Below are 16,762 nucleotides of genomic sequence, written 5' to 3'. Positions count from 1 at the left end.
ATTTCCCTTCCCCCTTTGCCCATCACTGTTTGGTTTCTCAAATCTCAGCATATTCTGATTTCAATAGCAATCTAAGGTTTGTCTCCATCAGTGGAATTGCTTCTGAAGTTGCTAAAACAAATAATACCTAAAGCCTTGCCCTTGAGCTTAAAAAAAGAAAAAGCCTGATCAGAGATCTGGAAAACAAACCTCTTAGATTATGCAAAATACCACCCTCCTGTCATCACAGGTTAGTACTAGGGGCCTGAATAAGGCAATACCTAGTTGGGATCACAATTATCCACTCTGGATAGGACCATCTTTAGAGAGGATCAGACATGGAATGCTTTGATCTCATGAAGTGCTGGAGCAGACTAATTAGAGAGCTGGTAACCAAGTCTCTGCCACTCACTCCAGCATTAAGAACCAGTGTTCAATGAGCCATCCTGGCTGATATCTGCCAACAGTTTGTAGCAGCCTTCTGCTCCACGAGGAAATCAGGCTATTGCGTTCCTTTTAAAATGTTCATGCTTTGTTAAGGATGAAATGGATTTCCAAAGAAGAGAGAGATTTAGCAATAATCATGAAGAAACTGCTGGCTGGGTGAACTCCCCTCAGGCCCACAGTCACAGTTATTATCATCGTGATCAATGAGCCTCACTGCAAGGAAAATCCCAGGAGCCTAAAGTGTCCCCACTAAGGAGCCCTTCACATCTTGTTTTGAATTGTTTTACTGGAAGACCAGGAGATCTATTTCACTGTCACCAAATCTCACATATTAGGAAATAGTGACTGCAGATATCTGGCAGAAAAAAGAGCAGATGCATCAGATGGGAGACTTGTTAGTGTTTGTTAGCCAGAGTGGGGAGGGAGCAGAGAGGCACAGGCTTATTTATTGGGCAGTCATCTCTGTTTTCTCCCCATTATTGTAGATTCCTGGAAACTCTTTTAAAAGTAGACCATTTTCCAGCAGGTTATTCTTCCTCTGAGCAAAGCATTATAACTGAGACTCATTATTGAACCAGGACACAACAAATAAGTCACAGAGAGAAGCCAATAGCAGAGAACCAACTAACACAATCCCTTTTAATAAGCATGGAATAAAGCCCCCACCAAGTTCTTGGAACTGAGGATTCAAAAACAAAGGAAAAAAAAAAACCAGTTCTTGTCCTCAAGGAGCTTACGTTCAATAAGGGGGATTCAACGGCTATAAACCTCCCTCATCATAAAAAGGGCAAAATTATGCACAAAATCGTTAGAAGTGAACACTGTGTCCCGTGAGTAGATCAATTTAGCTGTCACAGGATTCAGAGAAGAGAAAGGGTTTTGAGGGGGGCTGCAGGTGGCCAATTAAAAAAATAAGTTTGCCTCATTACTAGACACCTCACTTTATATTGCCATTAAATTTTCTATCAAATTTGATATTAGGCACCATGGCATAGGGCTTAGGACCTGGACCTGTGATTTTTTTGGCATAGGAAACTTCTTGATGAAGAAACTCCCACCAGGATAGGGACACACCTCTGCAATTTTAAGTCTAAGAGAGTTTGCCTAGAACACTGACAAGTTGTGACTTACCTAGAGTCCCATAGCCGGTATTTGTTAGAGGCAGGACTGAAATTCGTGTCTCCCTGGCTTTGGGGTCATCTCTCTTTTAGCTAGTGAATGAAGGGCCAGACCTGGAGTCAGGAAGACCTGAGTTCAAATCCTGCCCCAACCACTTACTAGCTGTTTGACTCTGGGCAAATGATTTACCTTCCTACTACCTCATTTTCTTCATTTGTAAAATGAGGATAATAATACCACTTACCTCCTATGGTTGTTGGAACAACCAAATGAGATAATATTTATAAAGTGCTTTGCACAGTGCCTGGTCCATAGTAAATGCTGTATAAATCTTAGTTATTTGTTATTATTATTATCATTGTCATCATCATTTTCTTTCTCATGATCATCATTAAGTGACTTGCTCAGTTAGTGAGTGTCTGGGGCAGGATTCAAACCCCGGCTTTCCAGAGTCCAGATCCGGTGCCCTCTCCACTGTACCGTGTTGACTTCCAGATCCAAAGAATGCTTTTGCCTTTATTTAAAGAATAAATTCACACTGCAGAGAAAAGCATCTTGATGAATGCAGATATGATGATGTACAGATATCAACTATATCTCCTCCCGACTCCCACCGCAGTGCCTGTTGGCCATAGCCCTGTGTATTTCAGTCCAAGAGAACCTCTCTCAGTGGAATATCAACTTCAAGGCGACTTGCTTCATTTGGACACATGTGCGTGTGTCTGTTGGAGACTTTGCCGTTTCTCCCAAGTCACATGCTCCTCATGAGTCAGCCTTCACTTGGTAACTAGGGCAGGGAACAACGAGGACGATGTTACAAGGTGTATCTGAGTGGCCATGGCCTTGGGCAACATTCAGACGAGGGGAGAGGTTATTGTTGGGGTTCTCCCAGTATCTTTTCCCTTCCTTGGGTTTTAACTCCTTCAGCCCCACACCTTTGGAAGGAAGCTAATACTTAAGTCCCTTGAAATATTTTTGTTCAGGACTTTGAAAGGTTTGAGTGACAAGGTGGGATGTGTATCGAACCAGATGGAGATGTCAATCCTTCTCAGTTCCCTGTCATCTCTTTTAGTGAAAGTGTTGGGCCTTGCTATTTCCTTTCCTTTTTTTTAATCTGTGTATTTTGAAAGTATTTTGTTGACTGAGAGAATGTACCTTAACTCAGTTACTGCTTTCAATTTCTCAAATGTGGAATTTAAGTCCCATAATGTAACAATTACTTTACTAATAGTTTATTAATGGTTAAAAAAAAAAAGAATACCACTCTTGAAATGATACCATTGGCCATGGAGAAAGGGTCTATTTTCTTTTGTAATTGCCAGTTCACAACTATTTCTTCATCTCTCTTGTCACTGTAATTCCCTTCAATTCAAGCAACGTCATTAAGTGACTAATGTATGCACATCCCTGTGCTCTAGCAGGGGCATTTTTCAGTGCTCAGGGAGATATCAAATTTAGAAAACAGGTCCCTGCCTTCTTTGTCTAGGAAGAAAAAATAAATTTGCATCAATAACAGTAATTTAAAAAATAATAGGTGATAAATGCGCTTATCTGTGCCAAGTTGTCCCTCTGCCCAGAGAGATCAGGGAAGGCATCCTGGAAGAAGTGGCATGGGAGCTTGTGGTATTGTTCAGAGTGCTTGAGTAGGAGTCAGAGGATCCAGGTTCCAGTCTTGACTCTGTTATTTGTTAGCAGTGTGACCTTGGAAAAGTCACTACCCTGGCAAAGAATTGCCTAAAATTTTAGAGTATGGAAAGAGCCTTCAGTGGCCATCCCATCCACAGAAGACATGTCTGAGGAATAGCGGTCCAGTTTTGCCCAAATGATTTTCACTGAGGACAAAACCTAGTTTTCCCTGAGGGAGACTATTCCACTTTTGGACAGCTCTGATTGTTATCAGAGCTAAACTTATATCAAGTCTAAACTTTCTTTTTGGCAAGCCATAAATCCCCATTCTGCCCTCTGAGGGAAAATAGAACAAGTGTTTTCCCTCTTCCATGGGACAACCCTTTAGATACTTGAATACAGATATCATGTTCCCTCTGCTATGTCACTTGGCCTCAGTTTTCTCATTTGTAAAATTAAGAGGTTGGACAAGATGACTTCTAAAGATGCTTAAATGTGCAAATCTGTCATCCTAGTTCGTATGAACTAGTAATCTTTTATACAAGGCATTTAATGAATGAAGAATTGTCACATCCAACCAGACCAATTGTATGTGCAATATAGTATCATCTTTTGCATTAATGCCATGGATATGTTGGGGGTTTTTCCCCCCAGAATCCATAGTTTTACTCCCAGATATCATCATCAAAAATTGAAGGATCTATTTCCAACTTTCAAAACCCTTTTCCCTAATAAAATTTTAGTATTTAGAAATAGAAGAAACTAGGGCCCAGGAAGATTAAATAATTTTCCCATGCTCACACACCTATACATTTAAGCTAAGCTTTCTGACTCCAAATCCAAGGCTCTTCTTAGTAGGTTACCGACAAAGACCTATTAATATATTTCTGGCATGATTTTTAGCAAAAGAGGGAAGTCCATTTTTCCTTAGAAGAATTAAGAGGAAGAGAGGATATTGGGGGAAGCCCTACCTCTAACCAAGTCTTTTTAAAAAAAATCAACCGATCTTGATCCAAAAATGTTATGTTATTTTAATATAAGCAAATAATCTGCAATCATTTTGGCTTTTAATTTTATGAAAAGTGACTGAGTTTCTTTCAATTTCTCATTCCTATTCTTGCTGTTTTTCTTTTGGTAAGTTTTGATTTTTCGATCTTCCCTATGACTCTTCTACCTAATTTCTCTGAGTTTACTGTGGATATACAAATGGCTTTACTACTCTGGGACTTTCCTTTTTATAAAAGACATTGGAAGATAATGGATGTGAAAGAATTTTGAGTTCTTCCATAGAAAGTTACTATGGAAACATAGGATGTTAATTTTTGTGATGGCTTTATTGCCTTGCACGATCATGATGTAAGTTACAGAGTAACTGAAATAAATAGCAATTTTTTGCTCCTAAAATTATTTCTGATTTTTCCCCCTTTTAAAACTATTTGAGCTTTTTATAGTCCTTTTATCCTCCAGGTTTAAATCATTTAAAATACTCTCCAGGTTCATTTGGAGAAAGTTGAAAGCAAAATTTGAAAACAGAGCAAACACCTTGGAATCAGAGCATATTGCATAAAAGGTTGAGTATTATGTTGAAAAAAAATGTTTGTTTGCACACATAAATTATATATTATTTCTAGAAGTCAATTTAAGGTGCATTTCATAAAGTAAAAGTGGCATTGTAGGGAGAAAGAGATCCCTGAATAAAGGCTTTTTGTGTTTTCTCTCCTGGAGCTCCTTATCAGGGAATGGAAATGAAAACTGTGTTCTTCTACTTCCAGCTTCTGACATTCCCAGATTTTGGGCCCAACCTGACTTGTTGGGTAACAAACGCATCCCTGAATCATTCCAGTGGAAAGAAGGGGTGGTATTTTGACTTGGCCTGATTGTACACTCTTACGAGTACAAGAAGTGAACCAAAAAAAGTTTGCAAATAAACACTGGCTGTTTTCAAAAGCTGAAAATAGAAAAAAGTAGCATGAATGAAGTGGAAGGAAAATTCCTGAAGAAGTTGCTGAAAAGTCAGTGTTCCTCAACCCCACAAGAACATCGGGGAGGAAAGTCTGACAGAGTGGAATAACAGGAAGATTAGTCACTTCTGGAAGGCCAGAAACAAAAAAAAAAAAAGGAAGAAGTATTTAAAACAGGAATGTGGAATTGGAAGTGTGAGTGCGGAAAGAAAGAATTCGAGGAGTTGCCCCGGCCTAAAAACAGAATGTGACTGACTAGATAAAGTAGCCAAATAGAAAGTTTGTGGAAGGAATAGATAGAAGGAAAAGTAGAGGGAGCCTGTCATGGTGGATGAAGAAGAGCCTGAAAAAATAAAGGACTGGCTCATTCTCATTAACCCCATGGACTTGCCTTGAGTGAAAACTGTTAAAACATGGATAAGTGAAAAGTATTTTCTTCAAAACAAACTAAACCTTGAACCAGTTATATATGTTGGAAAATAAAATAAGTGACTCAAACATCTTGAATTAGATGTGAAGCATGTTGGGATTGAAAATTATGAGTCATGCCTTTTCCTTTTGACTAAAGAGAGCTACTCATCTTCCTCCCCCCCCCTCCTTCGCCCTCCACTCCCACTTCAATTTTAGTGAATATTTCTACAAATATGATCATTTCCCTCTAGGCAATTCATAGAAAACATGTAAAAGAAAAATCCCTAAATATTCTGGCAAAATATTAATGGAATTGCATTTGCTGTTCTCCCCTCCCCATGTCTTTGTTTTGCTTTATTTTCCTTGGCAAGGTCATTGGGGATTTTTACTAAGCAAAAAATGTATGCCCCTTGTGGTATGACCCACAGTATATAGCGATGCAAGAGGCAGGTTGGCATAGTGGAGAGAGGGCTGGCTTCAAGTCTTGCTACTTACACGTACTAGCTGTGTGTTCTTGAGTAAGTCACTTATCTGGAATGTCACAGGCTACTCTCTGAAACTATCAATTGCAGAAGAGTTGTTTATGTGCCTTGGTGGAAGGAGTTTTACGTGAGAAATTGCTAAAATCCTCTATTCCAGCTAATAGTAGCAATCCTGGATCATCAGATCATAGATTTAGAGCTGTAAGACTTGGGAGGCCATCTAGGTCAACCTCCCATTTTGGAGATGAGGAAACCGAGGCCCAGAGAAGATTAATAACTTACTCAAGGTCACAGAGGTAACGGACCAGAAGCTCCACCCTCTCTCTCCCGAATGTAGGAGTCCTTCCTCTGGGCCACTGTATTTGAGGAGGTCCAAACACAGAGGCCCTTGATTTTCCTTCTCTTTATTAAAAAAAAGAGAGAGATTTGAGACTCTAGTCACATCTCTAACAGAAATAATAAATAGGAGATATTTCCTCTCTGGTGCACACTTCTCAAGTGAGATTGACAGCTCCATATGTACATGAAACTGGCCGCTTCAGGGTAAAGAACTCTCAAAATTGAATCAAACCATCTTGTTTGCTTCTATCTATATCTACTTTGCTTATCACAAGGCCTGGCTGAGAGGCTCCATAGTGAATCCTCAGAAAGTGCTTTTTAAAAATCTCTTTCCGTCTATCCTATCTGTCTGTCTATCTGTCTGTCTGTCTGTCTATCTATCTATGTATCTGTCTGTCTATCTATCTCTCTATCTATCCTGTCCTATCATTGATTCTATCTATCCTGCCCTGTTATCATCTATTTATTCATCTACCTATCTGTCTTTCCATCTATCATCTATCTATCTATTCCAACCACTCATAACTCAAGCTCAAGGAGGTTGTGACTTGCCCAAGGTCTCATAGGTAATAAGTGTTCTAGATGGAATTTGAACTTGTGTCATTGAACCTAGAGTCTCTACTTTCCCCATGTTATTGTTATGGTTCAGTCATTTCACTCGTATCTGACTCTTTGTAACCCCATTTGGGGTTTTCTTGGCAAAGATACAACAGTAGTTTTCCATTTCTTTCTCCAGGTCATTTTACAGTTGAGGAAACTGAGGCAAACAGGGTTAAATGACTTGCCCAGGGTCACGCAGCTAGTAAATGTCTTAGGCTGGAGTTGAACTGAGGAGAGCTCTTCCTGACCTGGCATTGCACTCTGTGCAGTGTACCACTTGGCTGTCCCATCATACCACATTGTAGAGCAACACTGAGTAGAACCGGTGAGTTCCCAAGTGCCCTGAGGATAATGAGCTGAAGAAGTCATTGCACCCTTTCCCTCTTAGGAATGTGGGGGCTTTAGAACTTCTGTCTAACATGGTTCTTCCTGGCTGTGTTCAAGGGTCACCAAGTCAAATGCAGCTGGCAGGAGTCTATGTCCGTCAGGCAGAGAGAGGTCTTCTTACTGTCCCCCTCTTCCTCCGGGGCTGCACGGTGTACCTTTTACTGTCAGCTCTGTCATAACATCCTCTATCAAGAAATAGTTTCTCAGAATGTTGTTGATGGCTCTCCCCATTATTGATACCTCCTGCTATTGAACCAGAACCAGGCTAAGGCCCTTCGCTACCAGAGACAGGCGAAGGAGCAAAATCAGCTGCTCTTTATGAACTTGGACTACCGGGTGCAAGTGGGTTGAGCTTCTCTCTTATACCATCCTTTCTTAAGGATATGCTCTTTCTTAAGAAAACTGATTTCTGAGTAATTTTGCTTTAATTCAGCATTTGGGCTGGGATGGGAGATCATTTGGCCTTTCAGTTGAGTCCTCTGGCTGGCATATTGTATCAACTTCACAAAAGGCATCCAAGACGGAAGAAAAGGCAGAAAGTTTTCGTGGGAAGAGTACTAGCTTTGGAGTCAGGAGAGAATTGAGTTTGAATCCCACTGCCCTCACTAGCTTTGTGAACATGGCGAAGATGCTCAATATCTCTGATTCTCAGAGAATCCCAATAAGAAGTTTTGTTATTGGTAAGATGGGAGTATTAATCTCCATGTAACCTGCATTTCAGGTTGTTCTCAGAGAGATAAAGCCCTCTGTAAATCTTAGATCATTCTATAAATGCCAGGAATTGTACAAGATTGTCCAGAACTTCCATAAAACAATAGCTATCATCTTCTTTCCATAAAGGTAATGAGTAATACATTCCATGTTCTTCTCGCTAACTCCAGGCCACCAGACATCTAAATCCAGAATCATTAGGTACATCTCCTAGGAGTGCCCTATGACTTGTGGTTAGGTCCTGACTCATTTCTTTGCTTTGGGACTTCCAAACCTCAAGTTCAGCTTTAGGGATGTAGGTCAAATAGAGAAAACTCACAGTGATTCCAGAAGGTTAGGCTCTCTTCCAGGTGAAAAAGGTGAGTAGGTTTTGGCATTATCCAAATGACTTGAGCTTTGCCACGGAGGTCTTAAATGGACTTACTTTGAATTCCGACTAAAATCTCTTCGGCCTTTGGAGATTTTGAATCAAGCTCACCCAAGAGTCTGTAGGGTACCAGTGTCTCCAAACAGATATCTTCATCCCCAAGGTATCTCAATCTATATGCTTTCTGTGTGTTTCTCCTAGGGCATATGAAACTCCCTTCTAAGCTTAAACAGTTAGGTGAAGTAATGGATAAGATATTATTAGACTTGGAGTCAGGAAGACCTGCTTTAAAACTCACCCTCAGATACTTACTTCACTCTGTGAACCTGGCAGGGCAATTCACTTAATTTCTCTCAGTCTCAGTTTGCCCATCCAAACAGGGGGATAATGATAACCCCTCACAGGGTTGTTATGAGAATAAAATGAGATATTGTTTGTGAGACAAATATTAGCTGCTATTAGTATTAGTATTATTGTTATTATTAGGGAAGGGACATTAGATTCTATATTAAATGTCCATTTAAGCATGTTTATTACAGCATTTTCTGAGATCCTCAATGGTCTGGTTTTGTTTTGTGGGCGTCCTGAAAGTAGAAGTCCTGAGTACCCTTAACAAATGCAATTATAAAGTCCAAGTGATCAGTTCACTGCAAGGCTTCTGGGAGCATCTTGGGGTCCCAGAACATGAATGGTAAGCATAGACTCATTGATATGGAAATGAATATTTTATTAATAATATAGTGTGACTGATATCATTGCCATAGGGATTCTGTAGGGATTGTACGTAGGGATCATATAGGAAGAGGGCTGAAGGTTGGACTTGTAATTTCCCTGATGCGGTGAACTCCCGTATGAACAAAGCCCCTCCATCTGTGTAGTTCGACACCTCTGAAACAGTCTTGTCGTTGAGATTGGCCACTAGCACTAAGAGCTAAAGGATCACGTAATACTTTCCATTTATTTAGTCATTAAGCAGGTCAGCAGAGTTGCACCAATCATTTTCTTCAGGTTGTCGCCCTGGGCTTGTTCTTACACAATCAATCTTAAACAAGTTTTCTTGTTTTCAGTGAGTGAAGGGGGTGGTTATGGGATGTCACATCCTTCTTTGGAGACTGAATGGATGCCTCAACCCCTTTGTGTCCAACCAGATTTCCATTCCCTTCCACAAAAGGAAAAGTAGAGGGAGAAATTCTTTGAGTGGTTTTACCAGATTTAAATTCTCAGTTATGCAAATCATTTCTCATTTAGGCAATCCTCAGCAAAGCCAACTCTGAGATATAGGAAAAACAAGATCGGGATGCCAATTAATATTGAAACCATGAGGTCAATACATTGAGGAATACCACTTGCAACTACATTGCCCTCAAAGTATTTGGACCTAGCTTTTTCTGTCTTGCTGATGAGGAGTCACATCCCTCCACTGAGGAGACGGGATTTCCTTGATATTGACATTCTTTCCCCAGTAACCTCTTATTTATTTATTTATTTTTTTGGGTGAGGCAATCTGGGTTAAGTGACTTGCCCAAGGTCACACACAGCTAGTACGTGTCAAGTGTTTGGTCTGAGGCCAGATTTGAACTCAGGTCTTCCTGACTTCAGGGCCAGTGCTCTATCCACTGTGCCACCTAGCTGCCCTTCCCCACCCAACCCCAATAACTTCTTGACTGGTGAAGTGATTACCTTGATTCCCGTCCAGTCCCCTTGTCCTCCAATTGATGGTTTAGGTTTAAATTTCTCTAGAGATTTGTTTGAACAAACATGCTTGTCTTTTTCTCTTTTATTTTTTATAAATACGTAGTGTCACACGGTGAGTCGAGACAATGCCTTCTTAAAAACTGTTACGTTTTGCTTTGTTTTCCCACCATATTCTTCTAGCTGCCCAACGAATTCAGTGCCACGGACAAAAGAAGTCTTAAATGGATAACATGAGAGTGGCAGCAAAATGTAGGAGCGAAGGAATCTTTCCCCAGTCCCTGTCTTCAAGTAAGATAAAGATTCGGATGCTTGCTGCTAACCTATATCCCAGGAGTGGCAAAACATGGCAACAACTTGAACGTTTCTATCAAGTGCTTCTTCACCACAAAGACAGAGTAGTCACAGTGCCCTGAGCAAAGTGCTACAAGTAATGATTGTGGTATCATGGTTGCCTCGATGGAAAGGGCCTCTTCTTTTTTTCCATTAATAGGAAGTTAACCGTTCTTTCCACTTGCATGCCAAAAAAATCATGTTCTCCTGGCTGTTTCCTTCAAATAACTGAAACTTGAAACATGCTCAGAATTTTCCTAGTAGCAGTGGTTTCTTTAATAGCAATGTACCTATCAGATTAACATGGGAGCAGATTTCCAGCATGATCAGGGGAAAGGGAAGCACCTGTTTGGGACTATTTTGGGAAATAGTACAAGAGAACATGTACAGTCTCTCTAGGTAAACAAGATTGCTTTGGCTAGCATCCTGCAAGGAGGTGGGTCTGGACAGTCTGCCCCAGCTACTGCTGCTGCTGCTGCTGCTTCTCCTTTTGCTGGCCAAGGGAAAGTGGCTGACCTGGCATATCCTTTACTCTTGGTACTGCAGCAGCCACTCGGGAGATGGGTTCAGGGGCACCTTCTGGATCCTTAACATGGCACCCTGGCGAGAGGAAGCCGTATCTTATATCTTGAAGATAAAGCATGGAGGTGGCTAAAGGATGCTGGTGAGTGAATCAGGTCTATGATTGGGGAGTCAGTATGATAAGATGCTGATGGGTCAGGGCTTTCAAGTGGTGGCTTCAGAAGGGACTAAAAAATAACTCATGATGTCTAGTCTTAGAGTAAAAAGATAATTTTAGTATATTTGACCATCCCTCTATTATGCTTGAATAATACTACTCACAAATCAATATCCTGTACAGCTCATGGCCGAGATGTTTGAGGGATCTCAAAGTGAAGGATGTTGTGTCAATGAATAGCTTCTATGTGATCGTTGTAGCTGTACATTTTTTATTCACGTGGTTCAGAGAGACAATGAAACTATCTTGACTTCTTGTGAGGGCAATTCTTTAGGGGCAAAAAGAGAAAGGTATTTTGCTTTTTTGCCAATATCGTAAATTATGTCATTTTCATGTAAGGAAGAGGCATGATTCTGCTGAAGAAGCTCAGGAGAATTGACAGGTAGACTTCGTTGTTTTAACTGAAGGAGAGTTCTCACAGGAAATAGATGAGGTGTTTGAGATGGGTCATTGAAATGAGAAGTGGGTTACTGTTTATCATCAGTCTTCTAGCTGCCTTCTCTTGCTGTTCATTTGAGAGGTTCTTTTTGTTATTGTTGGTGTTAGCAGCTCATTAACTATATGCTTCCTAAATCGTGGGAAGTTGGAAGTATCCATTTTGTAAGTATCATAAGATATAACGATACAGACATTTTCAAGATCATTTCATATAATTCCATCATTTTAGAGACAAGGAGGCTGAAGCCGGGAGCAAAGTGACTTTTCCAAGTCAACCCAAGTTTTGAAAAGTGGAGCGGGGACCTGAAACCAGGTGTCTGGTTCCTGGTGCCTTGGTCCTTACCTCTACATCATGCTCCATCTTAGACAATCGTGTCAGTTCTCCAGGCTTCAGTTTCCCAAGCTGTAAGATAAAAATCTCAGATGACCTCTTCTGACTCTAGAATTCTATAATTTGTGACAAATCAGTTAATCAACAAGCATTTATTAATCACCTATTCTTTGCTTACTATGTTAGGTGCTGGATACACAGATACAAAGAATAACATGATCCCCAGTGCATTATACATGCAATATACAAGCTACTTCGTCGAGTGAGACCAAATACAATTTTCATTCGTTCACCCAAGCATTTAGCCTATCAGTTGGGGGAGATGAGGAATTAATGGAGATTCATGTGCTCCAGGTTGCTGGAGTCTACAGAATTTTGTTGTCATTTTACTAAGATATAGATTGATTAGAGCAGCCATTAGGATGGACCTCTTGCTCCCCATGGCCACATAAAGCCTCCTGAAACCAACTCATTTTAAGGATGGTTTTTAGACACTTGAAGAATCAGGATGATATTTGTTGTCACCTGGATTTCATTTAGCATCTCCATCTCCACATGCATGTAAACCTTGTGGGAATTCATTTAATACTTACACATTGATCAGATAAGTATGCCAGATACCTCTCTTTGTGAAATCAAGGAAAGCCATTCTTCAGATGCCATGCGTATTGAGTTATTAGTTAATTAACCCATACTTTGCCACACAGTAATAGTCTTCCTTCCCCCATCCCCAACCTGCTGCTCAGTATATTTTGCTGAGTAAAGTGACTTTGTGATGTTTAATCACCATACAAGACTAGCATGGCTTGTGTGAGAACAAACTTAGAAATTACTAGTTGGATTTCTGGCACTGAATAGCTAGTTCTGTTCTCATCCAAAGTACCACCCATGAAAGAATCAATTGCAATATCTTTCATTTTTATATTTAATTTGGAACATTACCACAAAATAAACCTTTGAGTTTGGGGGAACATAAATCCAGGGAGAGGAGGGACCTAAAAGGTAAGCTAGTCCAATTTCTTCATTTTGTAGATGAGAAAACTATTTCAGAGAAGTCAAGTGATTGACCCATGGCCACCTAGAGAGTAGAGTAAATGATAGAGGATTTGAATTCAGAGCCATTCTTCTCCCCATTGTACCAGATCATCCGAATGTGTATTGCCTAATTAAAAAAAATAGATAAAATGAATAATTCAAAATTCTTTCCCTATTTGAAATGATAGGTCATTCCTTAAAAGGTGTAGCATAATTGTTTTGTTGCTTAGAATTTCATTGGTTCTCAGTGTCTTTCTGAACCCAATGGAGGTTTTGCCCTGAAAACTGCCTCTTTTGTAGACGTCATGCTTTTGCAAGGACAAAAGTATCCAAGGTGGGTTCTTGAATCCACCTCTTACTGACTTTGAGGCCAACTCTCTATGCACATGGACCAAATGCTGAAGGCGATATTTGTCAGCAGGACACGTGAGTGAGGTATTTCAAACATACAGAGCCATCTTATTTTCTTGTTGGGAGAGTGAACTTTTGAACAGTAAAGAGGAGTTGAATGCATTAGGAAAACTGGCTAATTGAGTTCCAAGTGATATTACATCCTAAGATAGCAGACTTATTGATATGACTAGTTCCTTCCAACATGTTGACTGTCTCTCTCTCCATTTTCCTCTACTTTTTAACCTCTTTCCCTCTGTCCTTCCACCGCTTTGTTTGGTGTTTCCTTCTCTGCCCAGCAGTCTCTCCTTCCCCATCTTTCTCTTCATTCGTCTCTATTGCTTCCTCTGGCCCTTTGCCCCTCATTCACTCCATAATGCAGAATTTACAAATATTGTAAACATTTTTATTTTTATTCAGTAAAGTTTGATTAGAAGGTTCTGATTTAGACTTGGAAGGGGTCCCAAAGGTCATCTAGCCCAACTACTTCATGCTCCTTGTGAGGGAGCTGAGGTACAGAGCTAGACAATGGCTTGTCCAAGGTCACAGTGGTAATAAGGAACAGAGCTGGGATTTGAACCCAGCTCTGGGGACCCCCAATCCAGCATTCTTTTTACTCCACATTTTTTCTTCCCATTCTCTTCAGTCTTGTTTATTTGACAAACAGCTGAGTCCACTTATTAAATGTTCCTCTTCTTCTTGGCCTTCATCCCCAATCCCACCCCCTAAACAAACTCAACTAAAATAATCTCTACTTTTGTAGGACAAAGACTTGACGTGTTATTTTAATGATATATAGAGCTCCTGGAGGAGGAGAACCCCTCTCCCAGTACTGGTTATCACCTTCTCTGCAACTTAAGGTCTCAGAGAGTTGTGTAGAGCACAGGATCAGCCCTCAGTTTATGTCAGAGGTGGGACTTCAACCCAGGTCTTCCTGACTTTGAGGCCAACTCTCTTAACACCTAGGCCATACTCCTTTTTTCCTCAACTCCCCTAGTCTTTGTTTTCTACCTTGCTCCTTTTTTTCCTTAAGTGGCTTTTGCCCAGGGAGGAAAAAAATGAAAAAGTTACTCAGCCTTGTTATAAATTTTGGAACCTAGGAGTTTTTTCACTTGTTTCATATTCATTCACTAAGTAAGTATGCTGTAAAGTTTATCTAAGTAAGCATGCTGCCACGTTCATTCTTGGCTGTGCAGCTATGAAGAAGTGGAAAGACGTCTGGAATTAGCAAAGGTCTGGGTTGAAATCCCTTCTCATATTAGCTGTGTGACCTTGGACAAGCCACTTCCTCAACCCTGTGCCTCAGTTTCCTCATCTGTTAAATGGGGAAGATAGACTTGAACTCCCAACCTCGTGGGCTTGTTGTGAGGAAAGTGCTTTGTGAGCCTCTGAGCACTCCGGATGAGTGAGTCACTGTTGTTGTCAGGTTTTTGGCTTTAGTAAGGGAATGCTAGAACTGCTCATTTCCACAGCCTTCTTTGTTCTCTTCCTTTCAGCTGAAGTTTCTGGGCCATTATTTTAAAGCTCTGTAGCCCTCGTGACATGACAAGGCTCTTCTCCCTTTTCCAGGGTCTTTTCTGGTGGGCAGTTCCTTCTTTCCTTCTTCATTCCTTCTTAAGCCACTCCCGCCTTTTTGGGAGAAGGACCTGTTCCTTCCCCTGCTGCCACTATTTGAGTTCCCGCGCTGGACGCTGGATGCTGAGATGCCTTTTACACCTGCTCAATTGTTCAAGCTTCCCAAGCTTTGGCTGTGGCTCAGTCCCCCTTCCTGTTGGAACCCCAAAGTCTTCCCAGGCTCGATTCAGTGGTAGTAGCAGGTGTTGGATTGTGGCCACTCTCTCCCACCTCTTAAGACACTGGAAAGAAGAGAATGACTGTGTGACATAGGCATCTTCCAGGCACCAGGAATCTTCCTCAGAAGCTCTGAAAAGGTAAGTTTGTTCTAGGGCTTGTGGGCAGTGATTAAGAGCCCTGGGGGAGAGCATTCTCCAGCTCTGAAAGGATGTCTAGCTGTCGTTTGTTGGAGATGGATAGCTGGAGCACATTCTTTGGAATTTGATACTGAGCGATGGAGCTCACTGAAGCTCTTCACTGGTTTTTTTCATGGGCTACACTATTTTTGACTCTTGGTTCAGTTTCCACATTCTTCCTCTGGTCTTTGGGTCACAACAGAATTCAAACTTGGCTTTGGAAATAAAAAGAGATTGATGTCTTTTTCCCCTTCTAAGCCTGTCTTGTGGCATTCTTTGAATCCTCTTTTTGACATCTCTACATTCAGCCTACTTAGAGGAGTCATTGCAGTGGAGGATGAAGAAAGGAAGGAAGGAAGGAAGGGAGGGAGGGAGAGTTCCTTGCTTATTTTCCCCTGCTGGATTCAACTTCTTTTTTCTTGATATTGCTACAATGTGGCAAAACTTCAATTCTGATGGATATGCCAGTGGAGTCTAAGTTCTGGTAGGGCTGCCAATAGAGAAAGGTTTGGAGCACAGCCGTGACAATATCCTGTCCTCCAGGGACAAGCCTAGTTCACTCTAGAGGGCCTCATCACCACATGGTGAGCTCTAAGGTGAGGACTCTGCTTTAGCCTGAGCAACTTGTTAAAGAAAACCAAACCCCAAGCAAAATACTTTATCTAATAGAGTCAAGAGGATGTCCCAATACCCTTTGGTGGAATGTGTACCCGTAACACTGAAATCAGCTGACGTATTTCATGTCTCATTGGATCCTAACCTGCTATTTAAATGAGCAGGATGAGTATTTCTAGCCCCTGTGCTGTAATCAGTAAATTTACCTTAAGAGTCAAAGGTCTTGTGTCCATTGCTTAGTTGCGCTAAGGAGTGCTAAGGATCAATTATGTCTGATGAACACTCAGCATTTAACATAGGACTTATATCTTAGCGTTTTCTGCTTCACTTAAATGGCCTGTAATATTGGAAGCTCACTTTGGCTTTCTTCTGTTCTGTTCTGTTCTGTTCTGTTCTGTTCTCTTCTCTTCTCCACCCTTCCCTTCTCCTCTCCTCTCTGTTTCTCTGTCTCTCCTCCTCATTTTCTTTCCCCTCTTCCTTGGTATGGTTTCATTAATGTATGTGTAAATATGGAAGCTGGATGGAGGCCACCTTGAAAGTATGGCTGTTCCCTGAAGCAACATTAACATAAGCAATACAACTAGAGCCACCCACTCCAAATACCAGGCCTTGTGCCATTTATGAGTCACAACACTTGTTTATGCAGGGAATAATCTGTGAAGTGGCATTCAGATACCTTCTTCCCCACTCCCATAGCGAGGTAGGGGCAGTCAGACATTACCACTCACTCCAGTCAACTCGACTCTCTGCTCCTTGTTCTAAAAACAAACAAACAAAAAGATTTATGGAC

At 41.0% G+C, this 16,762-nt stretch overlaps 1 protein-coding gene across 12 annotated transcripts in view; it reads left to right on the top strand.

Annotated features, from left to right (window-relative positions):
- MBNL1 (muscleblind like splicing regulator 1) overlaps nucleotides 1-16,762 on the top strand; it is a 253,748-nt gene that overhangs the window by 107,686 nt on the left and 129,300 nt on the right. For 2 of the 12 annotated variants that reach the window (XM_027875810.1, XM_027875811.1), the window contains exon 2: nucleotides 11,001-11,118. The exons of 8 other annotated variants lie outside the window; for them this stretch is intronic. In XM_027875810.1, the coding sequence (XP_027731611.1) occupies nucleotides 11,113-11,118 (6 nt within the window). In that variant the 5' untranslated portion in view covers nucleotides 11,001-11,112. Of the gene's footprint in view, nucleotides 1-10,304; nucleotides 10,413-11,000; nucleotides 11,119-14,574; nucleotides 15,319-16,762 lie in introns of those variants that run through there. 2 more of the 12 variants (XM_027875809.1, XM_027875814.1) reach the window with 2 other exon arrangements.

This window comes from Vombatus ursinus, unplaced genomic scaffold, assembly GCF_900497805.2.
Source record: "Vombatus ursinus unplaced genomic scaffold, bare-nosed wombat genome assembly UNPS02014810.1, whole genome shotgun sequence".
Classification (NCBI taxonomy): Eukaryota; Metazoa; Chordata; class Mammalia; order Diprotodontia; family Vombatidae; genus Vombatus; species Vombatus ursinus.
Note: the sequence above shows the minus strand (reverse complement) of the source record. Positions and strands in the feature narration are given on the sequence as shown.